A 24,779-nucleotide genomic window follows, 5' to 3' on the forward strand; every position below is an offset into this window, starting at 1 on the left:
TTGTTGAATTCTGAGCTGGGTCAATGTTTTGAGGAAGATCTGGGGGAACTGTGCAAGTCATTATGGTAAAATTCATTTTATACTTAGTGTTTTAGCACCCTCTCTATTCTAAAGAGATGGAGAGTTTAGTGGAAAGAATTCCTCTACTAATAAGATGGTTTATTTTAATGGTAAACTTAAATGTAAAGTAAATGGATAAATATAGCTTATTTTTTTAAAAATTTACACTTACCAAAATCACCAAAATACAAACCTTTTAAAAATAGACCTTGTCTTTGATGTTTATTTCACATTATCAAAGTACATCCAGTTATGCAAATTTACACTCTTATTTCACATGTTTGCATTCCTGATATACATATAACAGGACCAAGAACACCTTTGCAATATTCAACCTCAAAATCCTGCTTGGTGAAAACAACATTCTCAGCTGCCTTCTTCTTCCTGCACAGGTACAAATACAATTCTAAATAGTTGGAGTGAAAACTCAAGTTTGGCAACAACAAAAAAGTGACTAAATTTTTATGCCACCTGAGGTTACTTCTACTTAATTTTTAAAATGGTCTTCTAATTCCTGAATTGTTATTCAATAGGTAACATTTCTTTGGGAGCTTCTTAAACTATTTCAAGAAGCCTAGTTGTTTCTGGGATTCTTATAATCTACATGCAGTTGACAATAGCTATATACCAATGATGCTTAAATATTGGCATTATTGTGCTATGCATTCACCTAAGATATTTTTTAAAGTGGTAGTCAACCTTATCTCTCTTTTGTGAAAACATCTTGCTAGGCTAGAAAATGAGCAATTATTTCTGCAATTAGGCAAAGAAAAAGGACAGGCCAGTGCAACACAGTCCTAATTTTAAACAAAGTTATCAGATTGAATCAAAGACCTTAACATTTTGGTTATAATCCTATGAAATTCAAATATACCTAAATCACACTGTGGTTCTAGATGACTGCATGCTCATTCTGTTCAATGTTGCTCACGAGATCTTTCGTGTCACTAGTTCCTGTGCTCGGTCTACTGTTAAAATAGAGGGTGTTTTCAAAAGTGCTCTCCTGAGGTAAATGGACACGTCTCTTCTTATAAAACATATACGCCGCGAGGCCACCGCCCACGGCAATCAGGAGGATCACCACCACGACTCCTCCTGCCACCCCGGAAGACGGCTTAGACGGCTTAGACGGCTCCATCTTCCTTGGGTCAGCTAGAAAGAAACAAAACCATTAGGAAGAGGGGGGGAGGGAGGCGGAGGGTAGGATGCTATGCAGAAAACACAAGCTCCTTTTTTTGAAAAACTAAAATACATAAATATTTTTTCCAGTGATATTTGTCCAACAGAAATGCAGGACATGAAAAGAGAATAGAGGATTATTTTAGATGTTAAGATTATTATTCAGTTGCAAGAATGTTTTATTTATCTATGTAGCATAGAGCTACATAGATAAGCAATGCTTTAAAATATTTATACCTGTTTCAAAATAATTAAGGCTGCTTACAAATACATTATATGAAGATAAATAGAATAGTAATAATAATGATGATGACAATAAAACGTCAGTGAAAATATTAGGGGGAAAATAAAATGAAAGTAGTAGAAATCTGGGCTCATGAGTGTAATTAGTTAACAAACAGCACTCATGAGGTAATAAGGGGGTTGCAGCAAACCATAAATTTCACTGAGCTTTTTAGCAGCCAACCAAATGAGTGAAATAGGGTGCTACCTAATTCAAGTTATGTATAAAATTAAAATTAAAACCATTACTTAAAAAAAGAAAAAAGCCACAGGGATTATTGAGAGAAATTTCTTCTATGGGTTGTTATAAGGCAACTCTTCATAACGGAGAAATCAATGTCTTTAAAAACATCAGTGGTAAAACCACCAATCTGACTCCAACACCTGCTTTTTGAGAGCATCAATCAAGAGAGGCTGATGCCATAATGACAAAGTTTTTATATAAAACCCAACTACTCATCTATTCAATTTAACTAACTACTTTCAGAAAGGAGTATAGGAAGGGATTATTATGGTTTTTAAAACAAACTATACTGATACATTACTAATGAGGAACTTGAAATTTCATAATGGCCTTACCTTTTTCTGTCATTAACGTATGGGTAGGTTCAGCATCAATAACTGTTAATAAAAAAAGAACTTTATTAAATACTTATAAAATCCATAATAGTTGCATATAGATAGTATCATTTGGTTCACAGATACATAAAATCCTCCATATTTGGATTATGGTAATATCACCATAATATATATATACTATTTATTATATTATATATAATATACAGATATAGATTTATTTATATCTATTTATGCATATTCTATAACAGTATCAAACAGTTGTATGATGAGTTTGAATATATTGAAATATCTGAAAATACAAGGGTAGGAAAAAGTAGGTTTACAGCTGTAATACAAATAAATAATGCAATAATCCTATCTAATAAAGAGGAAATATGCTAATTGACCCTCACGCTGTCACAAAGATGGTGGCACCCATAGCCAATAAGGAGGGGATATGCTAATTCAGTACCCTGCCCTCAAAGATGGCGGAGCCCACTGCCACAAGATGGTTGGCAGGGGAGGGCAGTTAGGGGAGACCAGGCCAGCAGGGGAGGGCAGTTGGGGGTGACCAGGCCAGCAGGGGAGAACAGTTCGGGGGGACCAGGTCAGCAGGGGAGGTCAGTTGGGGGGGACCAGGTCAGCAGGGGAGGGCAGTTGGGGGTGATCGGGCTGGCAGGGGAGCAGTTAGGTGTTGATCAGTCTGGCAGGGGAGTGGTTGGGAGCCAGCAGTCCCAGATTGTGAGAGGGATGTCCGACTGCCGGTTTAGGCCCGATCCCACCTAAACTGGCAGTTGGACATCCCCTGAGGGGCTCCAGATTGGAGAGGGTGCAGGCTGGGCTGAGGGACAACCCTCCCCCCCAAGTGTATGAATTTCGTGCGATGGGCCTCTAGTTAATAAATAATAATACAAGAATAAACTGTTTCACATACTCACAACTATAAAACTACTATTGCCCATCCCTGTACATCCTCCAATTTGCATTTGAGTCTCTGATACTGACCCTCAAAAATCTACCCAATCTATCCATAAATGTATTCTAGGCTAGCAATTTTAAAACTAACCCATGGAGGCCTTAGGTATTACAAAGCATTTAAATGAAAGTGAAATAAGACTCCAGCATTTCACCAAGGGGTGGATAGTATCTTAGAACAGAGTTTTAAAAGACTGAAGAACTACAAAATTCTAAAATAATAAAATCTACAGGGGATGGAGTGATAATTCATCTAATTCATTTATTTAAATCTATTATGAAATTAACAATTTTATCTGTTGGGAAGGATATTATGTGAAGTGGGATAGATAAAAATATTATTAACATCCAGATAATATCACATCATGATATTATAACACTATTTTCCCAATCCCTGTCCTTCCATGGGCTGCCAGTCGGTTTCAGTAGGAGGCTTACTCCGTCTTGGAAGAGCTATTCCTTAAATCTTACATGATTTAGTCTTATACATGACTTGCTGTAATAAATCCTGTTTCCCTTCCAGAGCCTGGCCCCTTCTGGTTTGCCAAGGTGACTGTTTCACCCTTTTCTTCTCATGCCATAAGGCTTTTGTGGTCTGGCTCTCCAAACTGCTGCAATTTCACAAATCCATATTAATGGATATCCCATTATAAATCAAAACCATTTTGTCAGCTAAGCAGGCAGGGAGTGTTTTTTGCTCCTTCAGAGCTGCAGACCACAGTAGACTGAATTTTTCACTTATGCAGGGGAGAGCTCACAAGGAAGCTGTATTCACATTATAATCCTACACCTGACATCTTAATATTACAAAGCAATGGTAGCCTGTGAACATATGTGCCATTGGGCAAATTCTTACTTACTTTTTGGTCTTTTACAAATATATCCTTTGTAGGAAGAACAGTGAATATTATTCCAAAGTCCAGAAGATGCAACTAAAGAGGCACAATCATTTCGTTCCCCAGTGGGCTCTCCCGCGATCCAGTTGACAAAGGAGAGTGGGTTATTGTTTATCCATTGCCACTTTCCTGTTTATCAAATGCAGCCAATAAAAACACAAGTTAAAAATAACCTATCTTAAATTAAGTTCAACTCATCCAAGTAAAACTTGTAAGTATATTATACACTATAATTAATAATTGTTTATAGTCAGACTTTTAATAGGCAAGATTATAAGGACTAACTATTATAGGGAAGTAAACTGAGAACATTTTTTTTTTATACACCTTTAGGTGAAAACTTATTCCTAATTAATACAAATATGAATACTTATCCTTCCCTAAGTTTTATTCAGGCAAAGACAGGAAATATTTTTAAAGCTTCTTAAACTAACTTAGCTACTGAACTTATTTTTTTAATTAGCAACTTTCAGGATAGCATAATATATGGGTCATTTAATATTTCAGTTCTTATATCAAATGAAAATATGTTTGTATATTCAAACTCTTCACAAATTAACCATTGTTTAAGGCAAGACTTTCTGGAATGGAAACCTTGTTTACCACACAATGGTTTGAAATAATTGTGATTAAATAATCATCCTGCAAAAATTACCTTCAACATTTCTGTACAATCCTATCCAAAAATTGGTTTTGCTTTGAAGTGGCTCAACTCGGTATGACAGAAAACTTGATTCAGCAGCACTTTCAATAGAAACCAAAGAAGCACCTGCAAAATATAAAAGAACAAATACACTGGAAGTACATTTAAGTAGCTGAAAATATTTTTATCATGATAGTATTTATATTAAGACCAATATAAATCATTCGAACATGTCCACTTAAGGGGAAGATTTTAAAGAGTAGACATTTGTCTTTTCAGAATTTCAGTTTCTATTCTGAAAGTACATTTTTTATGCATCATTTGTGTACATACACTAAACAAGTTGTTGCAGGATGTGCAAAGATGAGTAGGACATAGAATGTCTTAAGAGGGTTATGATAATATGGGTAGCTATGAGTTGAGAGTATAAAAGAATGTATTAAAATATAACATAAGTACAATATGCTATTGACGTGGCAAAGTGGGAGAGGATTTGTTTTAGGTGAAACAGCTAAAAGGCAGCATGGAGGAAATAGAATTTAAGATATTAAGGAGCATTGGATTTCAGGAAGAAACAATAGAAAATAATCCTAGGAAGAAAAAGAATAAAAGAAAAGACAAGGAAAAGAGGGAAGCAGAGAGCTTCTTCAGAAACAGTGATAGCTCACAAACACTGGAGTCCTCTATATTGGTTTATGGTGATATGATATAGCTAGATGATAGATGATGATAGATAGATAGATAGATAGATAGATAGATAGATAGATAGATGATAGAGCGATCTATCGGGAGGAATTAGTAGTGTTAACAGATAGTGCAGTTTGGCTGGATTAATATGATAAGTGGGTGAAAAAAGACATGGGTTAGACCTCACTGCAGATGGCAGGAAATGGGTATTTAGGGCAATGTTGTAATAAAGATCATGTAGTTTTTTCAGGCAACAGAATGGTGCAATGTACTACAGGAGTATTAATCTCCCAGCTGTTATATAAAGGACTGTACAAAATAAAAAGAGGGAAAACTGAAAGACTGGTTCAATGATTATGATATTGACAACATACATTAGATTACGTCTGATTCAGTGTCAGCATTAGATTTTATAGTAAATAGCTACTAGTATAGCTTTTTAATAATGACAACTAATATAATTTAAGCACTTCATGCCAGACATTTTGCTCTGGGCTTTATAAGCATGATCTCACTAAAATTTTACAACAACCTTATTAAATGGGTACTATTGGTACCCATTTTATAGTTAAATAAAAATATAAATAAAGAAGATACATAGCATATTACACTTTTATTATATAGGGTATGCTGCCTACAAAAGACACACTTGAGATTCAAAGACACAAATAGGTTGAAAGTAAATGCATAGAAAAGATATGCCATGCAAATAGTAACTAAAAAAAGAGTTGGAGTGGCTATACCAATATTACACAACATAGACTTGTAAACAAAACATATTAATAGAGACAACTAAGCACATTTTACTATGATTAAAGTTTCAGTTCATAAAAAATATGTGATAATCATGGACAGATATGTACCTAACAATAAAGTCCCAATATACACAAAGCAAAGACTGAAAAAGCAGACTTCATCTGACTTAGAATTTAAAGTCAAAATTCATAGGGAGAGACAAAGATGGCAACATAGAAAGCTCCTGAACTTTTCTCTTTCAATGGACACACCAAATGAACAGCTGCACATGGAACAATTCCCTCAGAAAAATCTAGAAACTAGCTGAGTAACTACTTCCTATTGGGTGACAGAGAAAATGCCCACATCTAAATGAATAAAGACTAAAACATACTTTCTCTATAAAACCCACCCCTAGCATAGTGCTATGTAATAAGGAGGGAACCCCCAACTTCCAGCTTCTCCATGAAATGGACTGAAGGGTTTAGACCACACATCTAGCACCCCAAGTTTTAAAGCTCCCTTCTGAGGGACATTCTCCAAAAACACATTTTCTAAAGTCAATGGTACATGCAGCCACACAACCCACGAGACTATAGAAAATAAAGAAGCAATACTTAATGGTGCCCAAGGACTCATTGCAGCTACTCCCCCCTTCCCTCCTCCCAGGTTTAGCTAAAAGAAAGCAGTCAAAAAAGCCCATCTCCAAGTCTTTCCATGAAAGAGGATTGACGATATACTTTATAACCAGCTGCCCAAGGGTTTGGCTGCTAATTTGCATGCATCTAGGGCAGCCGTGGGCAAACTATGGTCCGCGGGCCGGATCTGGCCCGTTTGAAATGAATAAAACTAAAAAAAAAAAAAGACCGTACCCTTTTATGTAATGATGTTTACTTTGAATTTATATTAGTTCACACAAACACTCCATCCATGCTTTTGTTCCGGCCCTCCGGTCCAGTTTAAGAACCCATTGTGGCCCTCGAGTCAAAAAGTTTGCCCACCCCTGATCTAGGGGCTAGCTGTGTTCTTCCATGGAGCCTGAAGGAGCTGAGGAACAGGTCTTGGCACACCTCAAATACTAGGAGTTATGTAAAGCAAAGCTGGTGGCTTGGACAATCACAAAGGTCTGAGAGACAAACAGGGCTTAACGTCGGGCTGACTGATGAGGCTCATCTTCTGAACGAGACCAGTCTTTCAAGACTGGGAGAGGTGTCTCTTTCATCTAATGTGCAGAAACTAATGCAGAGAGTCAAAGAAAATGATGAAATAAGAGAAGATATTCCAAACAAAAGAACCAGATAATATTCCAAACTTATGTTAATAATACAGAAATAAGTGACTTACTTGACAGAGCATAAATCACAGAACTAAAAATTACAATCAATACACTAAAAACTTCAATAGTTGAGTTCAAGGGTTAACTAGATACATTGGGGAAAAGGGACAGTTAATTCAAAGAAAGGACAGTCAAATATATCAGGGCAAGCAAAAAGAAAAAAAAAAGAGTGAAGCTATCTTAAGGGACTTGTAAGACAGTAACAAGTAAACCAATATAGAAGTCCCACAAAGGGAAGAGAAAAATAAGGGGGTAGAAGGCTTATTCAAAGAAACAATAGCTGAAAGCTTCCTTAATCTGGAGAAAGAAACATTTAGATCCAGGAAGCCTACAGAGTCCCAAATACAATAAATTTAAAGAGACCCACGTTGAAACATATTATAATTAAATTGCCAAAAGTTAAAGACAAAGTGACATTCTTAAAAACAGCAAGAGAAATGTTACTTGTTACATACAAAAGAACCCCTGTAAGACTGTAAGTGGGTTTTTAGCAGAAACTATGCAGGCCAGAAGAGAGTGGGATAATATATTTTGAATGCTTAAAGAAAAAACTGCCAACCAAGAATACTCTACCCAGCAATGTTTTCCCTCAGAATTAAATGAGAGCAACTTTTCCAGACAAACAAAAGCTGAGTTAATCAACAATAAACCATCTTATAAGAATTGTTAGAGAGTTCATTACGCTGAAACAAAAGGACACTAATTAGTAATTCAAAAACATTTGAAAATATAAAACTCACTGATAAAGGTAACTATAAAGAAAAATTCAGAATACTCTGATATTAAAATGGTGGTTGGTAAATCACTTATAACTCTAGTATAACAGTTAAAAGACAAAGTACTAAAACGAATTATAAATATTAATAATTTGTTAATGGATACACAATATAAAAATATAAATTGTGCCCTAGCCAGTTTCCTCAGTGGTTAGAGCATCGGCTCACAGACTGAAGGGTTGCGGGTTCGATTCCAGTAAAGGGCATGCAGGTTCAATCCCCTATGCCAGTCGGGGCACATGCTGGAGGCAACCAATCGATGTGTCTCTCCCACATTGATGTTCCTCTCTGTGTGTCTTTCCCCCTCCCTTCCATTCTCTCTAAAAATCAATGGAGAAAATATACTTGGGTGAGGATTGACAATAACAACAAAAAAGTAAATTGTGACATCAAAAACATAAAATGGGGGGAAGAGTTTTAAAATGTAGAGCTTTTTTTTTAATATATATTTTATTGATTTTTTACAGAGAGGAAGTGAGAGGGATAGAGAGTTAGAAACATCGATGAGAGAGAAACATCGATCAGCTGCCTCCTGCACACTCCCCACTGGGGATGCGCCTGCAACCAAGGTACATGCCCTTGACTGGAATCGAACCTGGGACCCTTGAGTCTGCAGGCCGATGCTCTATCAGCTGAACCAAACCGGTTAGGGCAAAATGTAGAGCTTTTGTATGCATTCATAGTTAAGTTATTATCAACTTTAAATAGATTATTATAACTATAAAATATTTCATGTAAGCCTTGAGGTAACTACAAGGCAAAAATCTAGAGTAGATACACAAAAGATAAAGAAAAAGGAATCTGAGCATACTGCTACAGAAAATGATCAAATCACAATGGAAGTGAACAAAAGAGAAAGAAAGGAACAAAGGAACTATAAAGCATCCAGAAAACAATGAACAAAATGGCAATAGTAAGTCCATACATATCAATAATTACTATGAATGAAAATTGACTAACTTCTCCAATCAAAAGATATAGAGTGAGTGAATAAATTAAAATAAACAAGATCCAACTATATGCTGTCTACAAGTAATTCATTTCTTTATGGATACCCATAGTCTCAAAGTGAACAGATGGAAAAAATTATTCCATATAAATGGAAAACAAAAAAGAGCAGGTTGGATACTTATATCAGACAAAATAGATTTATCCAAACCTATAATCAGAGACAAAAAAGGTCATTATATAATGATAAAGGGGTCAATTTGTTAAAGTATGTAACAATTGTAAACACATGTGCACCCAACATTGAAGTACCTTAATATATAAAGCAAATATTAATAGATATGAAGGGATAAACAGACCTCAAAAAAATAACAGTAGAAGACTTCAATACCCCACTTTCAACAATAAATAGGTCATGCAAACAAACAAAAATCAATAACAAAACAATGGACTTAAACTACACATTAGGCCAGATAGACAGATATATAAAATATTCCATACAACAGCTGAAGAATACATATTCTTCTCAAGAACACGGAACTTTCTCAAGATAGATCATATGTTAGACACCAGAAAAAGTCCCAATAAATTTAATATTGAAATCATATCGAACATCTTTGCTAACCACAATGTTATAAAACTAGAAATCAATTACAAGAAGAAAACAGAAATCCACATATATATGGAGATTTAATAACATGCCACTGAACAATCAATGGGTGTGTGTTATGTATATACATAAAATGAAATGTTGCCCAGCCCTTAAACAGACAGAAAACCTGCCATTTGCAACAACATTGATTAACCTGGAAGGCATTATGCTAAGTGAAATAAGTCAGACAGAGATAGACAAATTCTGCATGGTAACAGCTTTATATGTGGAATTTAAAAAAAAAGAAAGTCAAACTCACAGAAACAGAAAGTAGAATGGTCATTGGTAGGGGCTGAGAGGTAGGGGAAATGAGGAGAAGCTGGTAAAAGTTTACAACTTTCAATTATAAGATGAATAAAGCCTAAGGATCTAATGTAAAACATGGTGACTATAGCTGATAACATTGTATCATATAATTGAAATTTGTTAAAGAGTAGAACTTAAGCAGAACTCACCAAAAAAGAAAAAAAAAGTACATACAGTGTGGTACAAAGTATATTTATAGTTGTTCATATGGAAAATAATACAATAATCCTATATAATAAAGAGCTAATATGCAAATGGTCATCATGCCCTCACGCTATCGTGCCATAATGGCTCAGACACTCAACACTGAGGAGAGAGGAATGGGGACCAGCCAGGCACAAATGAGCTCGAGAGAGAGGAACGGGGACCAGTCAGGCTGCAGCCTGGAAGAGGGACAAGCCGCCCGCCCCGTGGTCCCAGGCGCCTGAGGCTGCGGCGCAGGCAAAGCCACCTGCCCACGGTCCCCTGCAACTGCAGCCAGCCTGGGCGAAGCTGGCCCAGGTCCTGGTGCCTGCGGCTGGCCAGAGGGAGGGAAGCCTGGGTCTCAGGTGCCTGCAACTAGCTGGAGGAGAGAATCCTGGGTCCCTGGTGTGGGGTGAGGCAGAGGCAGTTAGGGGCGATCAGGCCAGCAGGGGAGCAGTTAGGGGTAATTAGGCCAGTAGGCGAGCAGTTAGAGGCGATCAGGCAGGCAGGCAGAGGTGGTTAGGGGCAATCAGGCAGGCAGGCAGAGGGGTTAAGGGTGATCAGGCAGGCAGGCAGGTGAGTGGTTAGGAGCCAGCGGTCCCGAATTGTGAGAGGCAGTCGGACACCCCCCAAGGGGTCCTGGATTGGAGAGGGTGCAGGCTGGGCTGAGGGATACCGCCCCCCACCCAAGTGCACGGATGCTGTGCACTGGGCCTCTAGTTAATAAATAACAATACAAGTATAAACTCTGTGTTTCATGTACTCACAACTGTAGACCTACTTTTGCCCCACCCTATATGTGAGATGATGATGTATTAATTAACTTGATGCTGGAAGTCCTCTCACAATGTATGTATGTCAAATTATCATGTGGTACATTTTAAATGTATTATAACTTTATGTCAATTTTACCTCAATAAAACTGAAAAATATAAACATAAAAGTCAAAAGTCAAGGTTAATTTTTGAGTGGACCTCAGGGAAATGAGGCTACAATTCTTGCACACCATTGTCGGATGAAGAACACTGATTTAGGGCATAATCAAAATTTAGTAAAAAAAACAAAAAAAAAACACCAAAAACCAAACAAACAAAAAACAGTAAAATATTCAATGAAATTTAATTAAGTGAATTTTTAGACATACCCTAAAAAATAAACTTTATTTGACATTTTTATTTCAAGGGGGAAATTATTCACTTATGTCATGTCTACCTGAGTTTTCTTTTGTTTTTCTTTACAAATAAGATACCCAGATATAAATGTTTTTCTGTCATTGGTAAAGCAAAATGGTTCTTGTGAAACCTGAGCGTATTGGTGATACGACATGAACACAATACTCTGAATAACTGAGGATAAGAATCCTAACAGTTTAGTATATTAGGTCAGAAAGTAAGCAAGACTTGTTCAGCAAGTGATTGTTTTCTACAGAATTCTTTAAGATTTTTGAGGCTACAAATTAGAAATTACATTTGGGGAAGGCATGATGTTGACCATCCTGTTACAATATAAATTAAGTATTTTACAATATAAATTATTATGTATTTTTACATTCCTTGTGCTTTTAAAGTACAATGTTAGTCGTATCATGGTAATCCAGAATAGATGACTGTGGGATTTTCGTACAGTAACTATGGCACTTACCCATTCGAAGACATTCCAGAGATGCTTGGCCCCAGTGCCTCGTATATGAAGACTCAATATAGTAGCAGTGACCATGGAAAGGAATCCATGCTGAGGGCTCTGACTCCGGGCATCTTCCAGGCAGTTGAGGAGGTTCAGTGGCAGGGATTTCTGTTAATAAAAAGACATTCAAAATAAAGTACAACCTGAAGTTTCTTTAATGTGTAGAGTAATATATTAGCTATGGGAAATTTCATTACCTATCATTATCTTTTTTAATATATATATTTTTCATTTATTTCCGAGAGAAAGGAAGAGGGAGAGAGAGATAGAAACATCAATGATGAGAGAGAATCATTGATTGGCTGCCTCCTGCACAGGACCCACTGCAGATTAAGCCTGCAACCCGGGCATATGCCCCTGACCAGAATCAAACCTGGGACCCTTCAGTCTGTAGGCTGATGCTCTATCCACTGAGCCAAACCGGCTAGGCCTCTATCATTTTTTTTTAAGTTCTAATGGCAATCATTTGAATCTACCGTTTTTATTATTTGGTTTTCTTTTTATTTTACCTTCTTTTTTAATTTTAAATATATTTCAATATAATGTAGTAAGGCAGTGGTCGGCAAACTGCGGCTTGCGAGCCACATGCGGCTCTTTGGCCCCTTGAGTGTGGCCACGAAGTTGCAATCGCACTGTATGTGCACGCCCGCACGTGGTATTTTGTGGAAGAGCCACACTCAAGGGGCTGCAGTTTGCCGACCACTGTACTAAGGTATTGTGACAATCAATCACACTCATAATTAAGAAAGTAGATGTTAAGTTCAAAAGAACAAAATCACCAAAATTAATTTGCAAAGATAGTCCCCCTTTAAGACACTCTTTTTTGAGGGGTGTGGGAATCCTAATCCCTGTAAGCCCTTCTTAGCTATGACTGACATCTATGGTATAACTAAGTGCTATAGTTAGAACTATAGGACTTTATCACCTTTATCCAATTCTAAGACTGCATTCTAGGACACTACCACCATAATATCACTGACTGATGAATCTACAGGCTATCAACATCAAAGTAATCATAATTTCCTAGGGAATGTGACATAGATTCAGAAAAAAATCTCAATAATAAGAATTCAGAAATTTATAAAGAGCAAATAAACTCTTGCAATGAAGGAAATTTGTATCTCCACTATTTTGATCTATGTACATTTGTTTATTACCAAGTCAGTCTTTTGTTAGGTAAAGGAATATGTTTTATCTTATTCTTAAGCTACCCAAGACATGTTACAGTTTAATAATATCAACAGTGTTATATGGTAGCTTATTGAGAAAATTGAAAATCCCTAGATTGTTTTTGTGTATTCAATTACCATCTGATCTTTTGCAGAGAAAATAAAAACTTTCATTGCAATGTGCTGTCTTCCAGTAGCCATCAGGATCCAGATAAACACATGCTGTTTTCAGTTTGGGCTCATCAGTAGCCCAATTAGTGTATCTCACTCTCCATTTATCAATCCAAGCGTATTCACCATTGGTCTGCAAGAACAAAAACAACCATTAATGTGAAGTCTTGCTTCACTTAGAATATATCAGAAGAACCAAGTGAAGAGTATATTTAAGACTATGAATTTGCAAAGAGCTTTCGACATTTAGGAATTTTAAAAAACAACATGAATCATTTCTACCCATTCAAATTCAGTAAAAAGCCCTTCTTAAACAGGAGGCTACAATAAGTACATCCTTGGAAGATAATTTTAAAAACTGACTTAAAGAGCTATGTCATATTCTATGAAATTCTTCTTGTTTGTAAGCTTTCAGTGCCAAACAAAAGTTTTATCTCCTGAACAAATCAAATATTTATTATATCACCATTAAAATATTAATAAAACTTAAGTAATTTTCATTGAACTCACAGACCCTGGAAAGAAACATTTCTTCTAATCTTATTGTTTGGCTGTTGAAACAGGCCAGTGACAAATGACTTAGGTAGGGTTCCATGGATAAAGAATAGAGGGACGTAGGTCTTGCCTTCTAGTTATGTGGTCTTTCAACTATAACTGGTCATGATGGCATTTTTTAAAAGCTAATTGCTTTATTCAATTTGCACACTTACTTTCTTATTAAATTTAGTCAAATTCGTGGCCACATAAAAGTTAATTGATAACATGAAAAACATTACTTATCAATAATATCCTTTTAACCGTCTAAAAGAGATTTCATATGTAATGTGTAAGAATACATGGTATATAACATTAACCAGAGAAAATAGAATTTTTAAACAATTCAAACAATTGTCTTATTTCTAAATGCATTATTTAATTTACCAAGGCAATTACCATAGATTTAATGAAAAAAATCAAAAGCCTATGTTATCTCAAGCTAGAATTTTGTAGTATCCTACCATGTTTAATCAAATAATCTATAATAACAAAAGCGTAATATGCTAATTAGACCAGACATCCTTCTGGATGTCCTTCTGGACAACCTTCCGGATGAAGCAGGGGCTGCAAGGGAAGCCCGGGTCCTGGGTGCCTACCGGCAGCTGGAGGGAAGACGGTGCCGGCAGCCGGGGGAAGAAAGGCCTACATTGCACGAGTTTTGTGCATCGGGCCTCTAGTGCTTATATAATCATTAACTCCATAGATGTAAGGAAAACAATAGTATGTTTTAGTTATAAATACTTGTATAGTAGAAAGCCATTTAATCTTTCTAAAAACAAATAAAATTCTCATAAGAGAATTATGACTACATCTGTGAGAAGAAAATGAACGAATTATCAAATGAATTAATTACTAAAAATAGTCAACACAGACATAAAAATGTCTTGCTAAGTTTAATAACAGAAATCACTATGGAACTACTTACTTTTAAATATTCACTTCCCTACTTAGGAAGTACCCGTGGCATGAAGTGTAAATTTTAATCTCTGCCTCAGGGCACGGAGAAGCTCTATAAAATCTGACACCAACCTACTTTCCAGTGTTACCCCTCCTATCCTTTTCTCTCTTTTTGGTACTCCTCCCTTAAGTTTCACATCCCAGACTACGTTTTACTTTTTCTGAGAAGCTCTCCTGGTCCTCTCTCATGGCCAATTGACCCCTTTTCTTTCCTATTGAAGCATTTTTTATAGCCTCTCTTTGACTCTTCATGTATTATCTCTTAATTACTTCTTGACACCTTTGGTTCTTCCACTAGGAAGTTTGCTGGTTGACTAGCTAGATGAATAGATGTATGGACGGAGGGTAGGTGGATCACAGGGCATCAGAAACAACTCGTTTTAAGAATGTTTTGGCAATGCCGTCACCACTCTTGGTTCTGAGGCTCATCTCTCACTCCACCCTATTCTCTGTCAACATGGAACACAGGGAACTGACTGCAATGATAGTTCTTACACATGGATGGGAGCTCCACAACTTCAGGACTAAAAACAACTCTGGCATGGCTTGACCCAAAAGATAAAAAGGATCCTCATCACCCAGGAATTATACCCCTGACCTGCTTTCTTAATTCCCATGCCATAGTTGTCATTGCCACATAAATTAATAAATAAAACTGTTTAGATGCAGAATTTAATTTTAAAAGCAAATTAAAAAGCAATAGGAGAGTTGTCCATCAATAGATGAATGAATAATGAAGATGTGGTACATATATACAATAGAATATTACTAATCCATAAAAAAGACCATTTGCAACAACATGGCTGGACCTAGAGGGTATTATGCTAAGGGAGATAAGTCAGAGAAAGACAAATACTATGTAATCTCACTTAGTTATATGTGTAATATAACATACATTACAAACAAATAAAACCAGAAATAAACTCACAGATGCAGAGACAAAACTGGTGGCTGCCAGAGGGGAGTGGATGCAGAGATGGGCAGAAAGGAGAAGGGAATTAAAAAGTACAAACTTCCCATTATTAGATAAGTCACAGGGATGTAATATACAGCATAAGGAATAGAGTCAATATTCTAATAACTTTGTACAATAACAAATGGTTACTAGACTTATTGTGGTGATCACTCTGCAAGGTATATATAAATGTTAATTCACTATGTTGTATACCTGAAACTAATATAATATTTTATGTCAACTATAAATCAAAATAAATTTTTAAAGCAATATAAGAGTTAATATAAGTTAGATAAGTCTTTGTTTAATTTCTGACATACATCACTAGCTTACTAGATCCTTGAAGGCATTGGATATTTGAAAGACTGGGTCTTGTTCATATACCCCGGCACAGTTTCTTATACATAACAAGTGTTTAACAAGATCAATACAAAGAGAATCATATTCTATCACAATTTATCAATCATGTCAAGTCAAACATGTGTCCACATCTTACCAAGTTACTGTTTAGGCCGATCCACACAGGTTCATTAAATGCTTGCATTTGCATCCATGCAAATGCGTTACTATAGGGATCTAGAATGCTAGCCATAAGAGACGTGTGAAGCTTGCAATAACTTTCTGCTTCATGCCATTGTAACTTTAGCTTCGTGAGAGAATAGCTACTTTCACCATACTTAATAAAGCCATCTGTCGGAACTGTTGCTGGAGAATTATGCAAGGAAGAGTCTGGAGTACAAAGATTAATTTCATTAGTATTATCAATAATCATTACTTGAGTGCCATCACTACACATCTACTATATTTCATACATCATAAAAACAATCGGAATAGCACAAATCCAAACCATTGGGTGTTAAAAATATTTTCATGAGCCATTTCACACCTAAAACAAAGCTCTATTTTTAGTCAGTGTGCCTGATTGAATTAAATAATTTCCAAACTGTATTTAGAATATTAAGGTAATTATAAAATTAACTTTCTAAATTTAAAAAAAAAGCTTGCAAACTGAATGAGATATAGTATCTGGGTGAAATAAATGACACAGTTTAATCCCATCAATTAAATAATATCTATCATCCTATCATTCCTAATCTTTATTTTTCCATGTTGGTCAAATTTCAAGGTCAAGAACAATCTTCCTCTTCCTCCCCTACTGTTCCACTCTATCCATGAATTTGCATCTATTTGTATCTCAGTGAGCCCTCCTGTGAGTAACACACCTTCAAGAGACAGGTTTAAGTTCTGGAATAAAGCCATACATGAGTGCCTGCTTCATTTACCCTTGATCTCAGGATCAAGCTGTCCCTACTCATGATTTCCTGTGCCCGTCACCCAGCAGCCCATATCTTATCCAAAATGACTCGGGGACTGGAGCCCTTTTAAGTCAGAATCATTTTGGCTTTCTGAACTTTCCTCTTCCATCTTCAGAGTTGAGTAGCTGCAATTGAGATTGTGTGTCCTGAAAAGGCTAAAATATTTACAATTTGTTTCTTTACATGAAAAGCTTGCCAAGCTCTGGTCTAGGGTTCTAGATAACCGTGCCTATAGGTTTTGTCTTGGCCACTTTTCTGCCTGTTCCACTGTGTATCAGCCCAACCCACCATCTGCCTTGTTCTGCCACTACACAAATGCCAAACTTTCTTATGATTACACTGGGAAGGCAACAACTCCAATTCAGCAGGTGGAGGCGGCTTCCTCTTTCTTCTGCTGTTGCTGCCACCTTGTGTTGGTAGAATATCTTTAAACCAAGAGACCTAGGCCAGGGTCCCTAAAATGTTACATTTCCCAGCTTGGGTTTGTCTTAAACATTGTTGGGAAATTTTGGGGCCACAAAAAGTAGAAAAGGAGGCTTGAGATAGAGAAAAACAGCAACAACAATAACTAGGCAACTTTGCTCATCTGTCCAATTTGCTTGTTTATGAAAAACTTATTTTAAAAAAACTAAAATATTGAGAGGCTAGATTGTGGGCAATATTTTATCTTCTTTATATATTTTGTATTTTATAAATTTTCAACAGAGAACATATGTATTTTAAAAGTTTTTTATTTGCATATGTTTTATATTTTTTATTCATATATTTGTATATGTTATATATAGAGATTTTGAAAAATATGATAAATGAGGACACTAAATATCATCCTAATCCCACCATTCAAATATAGCCACTATTCTTATTTTCATTGTCTTTATTTAAAAGGGAGTTCATAGTGTCTTGTTTTGTTTTCCATAATTGACAGTCTATCAAATGTTATGGTCTGCCTTTTTCACTTTAATACTTTAACACCTTTCCTTAAGCCTAAATCTTCAAAATATTTTCATTGTTGGCAAATACTCTATCACTTACATTTATAATAACAAGAAAAAGATTTTAAGTAAGCATGGGAATCATCATTCACTCCTAGAAGGAGCCTCTTCTCTTTGCCCAAATAGCAGAGGCACAGATGGCATTACTGGGCCTAAGACTCTGGTCCTGTGGGGCACAGTGTAGAGAGAGAAGGGACATGGCGTCTTTTTTTATAGTACAGGTGTTTAATTAAATTGTAATCATTAATGCAATAGCTGCCTCAATTTCGTTCAGATAATAAAAAATGATGACATAATGATAGTTTAAAGCCGATGCAATCACAATCCTACAAGCTAATTAAGAGTGAAACTAGAAGACTATTAAAAATCGCAAAAAAGATAACATGTTATAGTGCTTAAAGTTTCTGTAACTGTTGGTGAGGCTTACATCTAAATCTGATACAGAATTCTTAATGACATTGAAACAGTTCTTTTCTCAGCCCCATGGTACATATGGGTACTTTGAGTCTGGAAGAAACTGGCTTTGGGATTAATAAAGGTTAGAATGTCTGCAATACTTTTCAATCATCAGCAAGTATCTGAAGTGATTTTCCGTAATCGTTGGCATTACTCAGAGCTGGCACTAGTTTCCTGATTCCCCAGGAAGTAGAAAAACATTTTAGTTCTGGAAGAAGTACCCTTTAACTCAAACTGATCCCCCAAGAGCTGTACTTAGGATGACAGCAAACCCCACCTCAACCCTTATCTCTAGTTGATTTTCTTAATTTCTGGCATTCTTCTTGTGTAGCTAGACATTTTTATTCCAGCTTCACCAGAAAGTAAAATGCGTATAACCATAATCTTGAATCTCAGTAAATATCCACATACTCTGTTTTATTTTCATTTAACTATAGTCAGGCTTTCTAAGCTGACAAAAGGAACACAAGTCATGTAGCTACATTTTTTAAGAAAGAGAACATATATGTATATGTTATGTTTTGTGTCCCTGTTTATCAAATTATGCAAGTTGAAATGAGATATTCTTACTCTTTGTTTTTACGTACAAGTAGGCAAACATCCCAAGTTTCTAACAAAATTAGAAAGAGTTTTAACTTCACGTTTAATCCGCACAAAACTTTCTGGTAATGGAAGAGAGGGCACACTCATGATTTACAGAAAATATCACCCATTTTGTCTGCCACAGGCACGCATGGATTACAGTGAGAATCAAACCCGCCAGGGTGTAAGGGGATCCTTTTTTAAAAATAAGTCTTTAGTTTTTAGAGCAGTTTAAGGTTCCCAGGAAAAAAAACGAGGGGGTCATTTAAAAAAAACATATTTAAAAGCTCCAGCTCTTACAGGCGGGGAGGCCGTAGAACTCACCGGGATGTGTCTGGCATATGTAGCCTCGCTTACTGTCACAGGTGTCGTCCATCCACTTTCCTGCCTCCTTAGACTTCGTTCCAATAATAACAACACAGTCCGCCTGCATATTTAGGGAGGGGGGGAGTGGGAACCAACAATTATTTAAATCAATTCATTATTAAGCCCAAACTCCAAGTTTTAACATTGTCCTCATTCATTTACAGCAAGTTCAATTCATCCTTATTTTCCATGCCCTGCCCCAACTTTCCAGGTGGATCCCTCACAATGAACTGTTGCTATTTAACTGGAAACCAAATAGAGTTGGATACATTTTGGATAGAGTTCTGAGGAACTCTGCTCTCAGAAATTTCATTAATTTCTATATCCACAGCTAATATCGCTATGGTTGTCTTCTCCACCTCCCTGCCTCCACCCTCACTATCCCAAGAGTCTTGACTGTTAGGAACCCCCAATCCTGTATTTCAAAGGTTCTTCCCTCATCCCCATCTTTCTTCCGTATTTCTCTTCCATCATCCTAGTTCAGAATCTCTGGCGTAGTCCTGAAAACCTGTATACAATAAGCAGGTTTCCACCACAAAATGCATATGGAAAGTTCTCTCCCACTCTCTTTATTAAACTGTATTTCACCTTTCCATTTTTCAAGTCCTGAAACTGTAACATCACCATACATGTGTTTCGATTTCTTTCTCCTTTCTTTGAAATATAAATTTTTAGACACTCTAAGAACAAGTCTAGGAATAAAATCAACAAGTAACAATGCTTTTTAACTAAAGGGTGAGATTACTGATTTTGTTTGTGTTGTTTTTGCTTTTCTTTATGTTCTAAAAAACACTTGTACAATAATAATTTGTTTTTGCTTTACATGAAATTCACCTCTCATCTCAGAAATCTTGCTAAGCAAAACCTATCTCACTTCATTCTACTTTAATTTCTTCAGTAAGTTTTCAGGCCTCGTTAATGTAAAGAGGAGTCAAAGAACTTCTCCACAGAAAATGACTTACCTGTCACCAAAATGTACCCACTCTGCAAATTAATTCTCATAAAGAAGTCATTTTGATCAGATCATTTTCCTGCTCAAGCCTTTCCCAGGGCATCTAAATTTCTCTAACTTCTGTTTTCCACCTTTCAAAGCTTACTCCTATTTCTTTTTTTTTTTTGCATAAAACCCCTGCTACATCCAAACCACTTATTCCTGAACAAACCTACCTTGTGCCTTTCTCTGGAAGACTTTACTCACCTTGCCCACCTAACATGGCCTTCCCCATCCTCCCACCAAGTGCCCCTCGCCATTACGTTTGAAACTTCTCGAGGAAAAGACCCCTAGCGATTCTTTCTCATATTCCTTCCCTCCACACAGTGAAGGGCTCCACGGGTAAGTGTTGACTAATTAAACCACTGCACCCAATAGTCAGTTCCTTTCCTCCGAACTACTACCTGTTTTAGAGCTGGTGCTAATTATGCACTTGCATTTCTTTGCTGTCTTTTTTCTTACATAATACTTGTGGTCTAGCTTCAGTGTGAGCTTCTTTAAGAACAAAATCTTAATGTTTTTCACAATGCTCAGCACGGTGTTTAACACTGATTAGTTAACTGTTCGATGATATGAGATTAAAAGTAGTAAAATAAAGAAGCAATCATCTGTCTCTTAGGTTAATGTACTAAAGCCCTTAGCACCGTGTTTGGCACATAGTAAGCATTCTACAAACATTCGCTCAGTAATGATGATGGGGAGGAGGAGGACATCTTTAGAAGTAGTAGTAGCTTCCAGACTACACCCCAAACACTACACCAGCTTCAGGAGTTCGGGGCAGCTGCTAACACTGGGTCCCAGTTCCCTCCTGCCTACCACCTAGGCCCACCATGGAGCTGGCTTTCCCTGCCCCTCACTGCCACCACCCCACACTGAAGAGTTCTTAGCTGAATCTGTACCCCTTCTTTCAAGGCTGGCTTGGTCTGAAACAGTTCAAATCTGCAAGAATGAATCAGACCAAGAAGCACTCTGGTTGATTTTTCACAGATGAATCGAGAATATGATGACTTTAAACAAACTGATAGGGTATAGAGAGGTGACTTGAAAGTGATATTTACATCTTCATACGAAAGACTGCTCCTTCTTCCGCCGGGGTAACCTTTCCCCCAGTTGGTGTAGTGAACTCCTCGCCCATCCGTCCACAGGAAAGTATGTTCTGAGTTGACATCATTCAGCCCAATCCAGGCATTAAAAGTGGAATCTTTCATATGATAGGTAAGAAATGCTGAAAGAAAGTATCACAAGATAATTCGTAATTTCGGCGGGAAATACTGAAAATATGGAAAATATTCAAAATACATTAATTTAAAAATATCAAGCATGTGACCAGTGTCTTCATTATTATTTAAGAGCGCATACCATGAAAACACACACTTTCTAACCTTGCATTGTGTTATTGCTTCAGCTCGGGACTTTAAAAAGTTTCGTACAATAGAAGTCGAGGTTTTAGCTGGGCCACTACAGACGGTTGTACAGGTTGTGCCCTGCCCAAGGGCACTGGGGCCCTGGGACAAGGGAGCCTAAAGTCTGCCCCACCCCCCGATCTGCGTTGCAGCTGCCGACAAGCCTGCAGAAGAGGTACATTTTCCTAATTCATGCCCTGTCACCTGAGTTAGCAGACATCCTGATTCCAGAAATAAAATAATCTGATTAGAACGACGAGGCACAGAGAGGGCTCTTCATCCAGAAAAGTTTTTTCAATGAACACTATTTATCAAAACAAGATACTACTGTCAAATGATCACACGCCTAGCCAAACCAGAAGAGCTGCCCAACTGGAACGCGCCCCGGGCAGCCAACTCCTAGGGCTCAGCAGCTGTCCAGGGAGTATGCTTGGACCCAGAGGGTACCCTGATGCTAAGCACTCACATCCTGAGGAGAGAGCTAGAAAAATTCAACGGATGTAGAACAAATATGGCCTCTTGTATCCTTATCAATCCCGGGGCAGAGGGGATGGTGGAAAATATCCAGAAGCAGTAAAAGGCTTCAATGTGCGAGCGCCTCTCCCGCCTCCCTGAGCCCTCCCCACGTTTCCCACAGCAGCTATCTTCTGGGCCAGGAACACCTGCCGGCACCTGTGGGCGCCTCAGCGGATACGCACCAATTCCACAGAACAACAATTTCTAAATATTTATGCGCAAACACGACTCCTGAGTGCAAATAGAAAACTGAATGACTAAGCACTAAAGTTACTAATAGAAAATGCAAAATACAGAGAAGCCTGCAGAGACACAATTATCTGTTTATTCAAGAACAAACAATTCCGCCCTAACAGGTTTGGCTCCATGGAGAGAGCGTCAGCCTGCAGACTGAAGGGTCCCAGGTTTGATTCCAGTTAAGGGCATGCACCTTGGTTGCCGGCACATCCCCAATAGGGGGTGGGCAAGAGGCAGCTGATTAATGTTTCTAACTCTCCATCCGTCTCCCTTCCTCTCTGTAAAAAATTAATAAAATATATTTTTTTTAAAAAAGAACAAACAATTCCATGGAAAGCCCATTGCTCCGTGATTACTCTTTTGCAGAGTAGTAGATGCTCAGGAATGTGCCTATTTTTCAATTAACTAAAGGTTAAAAAAATTGTTTTGTCTTCTAACATTTTTCAGAGAGAGAGAGGAGAGCACGGGTAGGTATTTATTTTAGCTTTATTTCCTAAAGAAGATCATAACTTTTACCCTATCCCCAACTCAAAATTAAATGTGGAAAAGCTCTACTGCCAATATTTCAGCACTGACTTTTTTTTTCTGCCAAAAACCACAATAAGAATTCAACAACGTGTGCCTGTTTTGCCAGGAATAATGTTATTTTATGTGAAAATTGTTTCCTTCTGCACATCTCTATTACCCAGGTTCTAATTTTGTTGTGCCAGGAATCAGCCCTTTGTGGTTAAGAGAGGGATCAATTATTGTGTTCCTCTGCTGGGTAGCAAAGCCCAAAATGTGGTAGGCTAGTTGGAGAAATGTGGATATTATAGTCTTACAATTTTTTTATTGTATGCTATGGTTTGACCCTCTTGCTTTAGTGTCTGGCAAGTTACTGAACTTGTCAAAAGTGCTCAGGGAACGCGTGGTTGGTTTAGCATACAACGTGTTCCAAGAGAGCAGTCAGCACATCGACGGAGCAAAATGAACATTTGGGAGGGTGCCAAACAGGGTCTAGTGTCTTTCTTTTTTCTTGTATTTTTTGAGATAATACCATTTATACAGAATGTGATTTTAGACGACAAAGAATCTTGGGACCAAAAAGGAATTTAGAAATTACCCAGACCATATCTCTCACCTACAACATTGCATCCATTCACTTGTACAACAAACATTTATTGAGCATCTTCCACACTATGTACTAGTCAATAGATAGGACTGTATGGCATCCATTTGAGTACCTTTCAGTTTAAGCATTTTCACAGCCCTTTAGAGAACTCATGAAGCAGCCCATCCAATCAGTTCTAATTGCTAGAATGACCTCCTAAGTTTAAGCCTAAATATATTTCCCTGTAACTGCCACTCATTTGGTTCTAGGCCTTCATTCTGGAACCACATAGGAGGATCCTTGAAAAGCCACACCCTCTCTTTTCTAGGCTGTGAAACCGGCGGGGCCTCTCAAACATTCCTCATTTGCCACTTGCTGTGGTTTCCAACCCTTCATCAGTTTAGTCACTTTCATCTGAATAGCCTACAGCTGGTCAACATCCTCCTTAAAGAGGCAGGTCACAAATTCAACCTAACGTCTATTTCAGATAAGGTGGCTCGGAGAAGTCCATGCAGAAGTGGTCAAGCACCTTTCATCTGAGAGCAGTGAATTTTATAACCTGCCATATGGTTAGGGTATGTTTTCTCCTTCAGTGCTCTTCTTCAGAGCTCTGGCTTATCCTTATATTTTATCAAAATACATTTCTCAATTTATTCAAAGTTTATATTCCAAAATCAATTTTATTGCATTATAAGTTATGTGGTAACATGACTAGAAAAGCAGTTAATGGGAAATCAGCAATTTCTCATTTCCTACTACAACGACTCTGTTGCTCTGCCTCTTTGGAGAGCAAGCTGGTTTGGTGGAAACAGAATGGGATGTAAACTGGGAGACCCAGCTTGATTCCCAACCCTATTGTTTCCTCAGCAAGCTCCTGATTCCAGGCTCTCTGAACACCACTTTCCCACTCACAAAGTGGGGTAGTGATACCTGCTTCACAGAGTTGTTCTGACAATGAAGAGGGACTTATATGCAAAACGAGAGGCCTGCTGCATGAGTTCATGCATGGGTGGGGTTCCTCGACCTGGCCGGCAATAAGGGCCAATTGGGGCCATCTCACCCAGTCCCAATCGGGGCCAGTCAGGGCCGGCTGGGGGGAGGGATTGTGGGAGGTTGGCCAACCACAGGAAGTTGGCTGTGGG

The 24,779-nt window shown here is 37.5% G+C and overlaps 1 protein-coding gene across 3 annotated transcripts in view; it reads right to left on the reverse strand.

Moving 5' to 3' along the window:
• Positions 1 to 254: 254 nt before the first annotated feature.
• Positions 255 to 24,779, reverse strand: part of MRC1 (mannose receptor, C type 1) — a 93,327-nt gene continuing 68,802 nt past the window's right edge. For 2 of the 3 annotated variants that reach the window (XM_005868446.2, XM_014541396.1), the window contains 9 exons: positions 21,450 to 21,616; positions 19,359 to 19,461; positions 16,185 to 16,417; positions 13,207 to 13,372; positions 11,858 to 12,007; positions 4,606 to 4,719; positions 3,915 to 4,079; positions 2,101 to 2,142; positions 255 to 1,212 (listed from right to left, as the gene is read on the reverse strand). In XM_005868446.2, coding sequence (XP_005868508.1) covers positions 953 to 1,212; positions 2,101 to 2,142; positions 3,915 to 4,079; positions 4,606 to 4,719; positions 11,858 to 12,007; positions 13,207 to 13,372; positions 16,185 to 16,417; positions 19,359 to 19,461; positions 21,450 to 21,616 — 1,400 coding nt within the window. In that variant the 3' untranslated portion in view covers positions 255 to 952. The remainder of the gene's footprint in view (positions 1,213 to 2,100; positions 2,143 to 3,914; positions 4,080 to 4,605; positions 4,720 to 11,857; positions 12,008 to 13,206; positions 13,373 to 16,184; positions 16,418 to 19,358; positions 19,462 to 21,449; positions 21,617 to 24,779) is intronic. The other variant, XM_014541397.1, reaches the window with a different exon arrangement.

The sequence above is a fragment of the Myotis brandtii genome, unplaced genomic scaffold, assembly GCF_000412655.1.
Source record: "Myotis brandtii unplaced genomic scaffold, ASM41265v1 scaffold269, whole genome shotgun sequence".
NCBI classification, from domain to species: domain Eukaryota; kingdom Metazoa; phylum Chordata; class Mammalia; order Chiroptera; family Vespertilionidae; genus Myotis; species Myotis brandtii.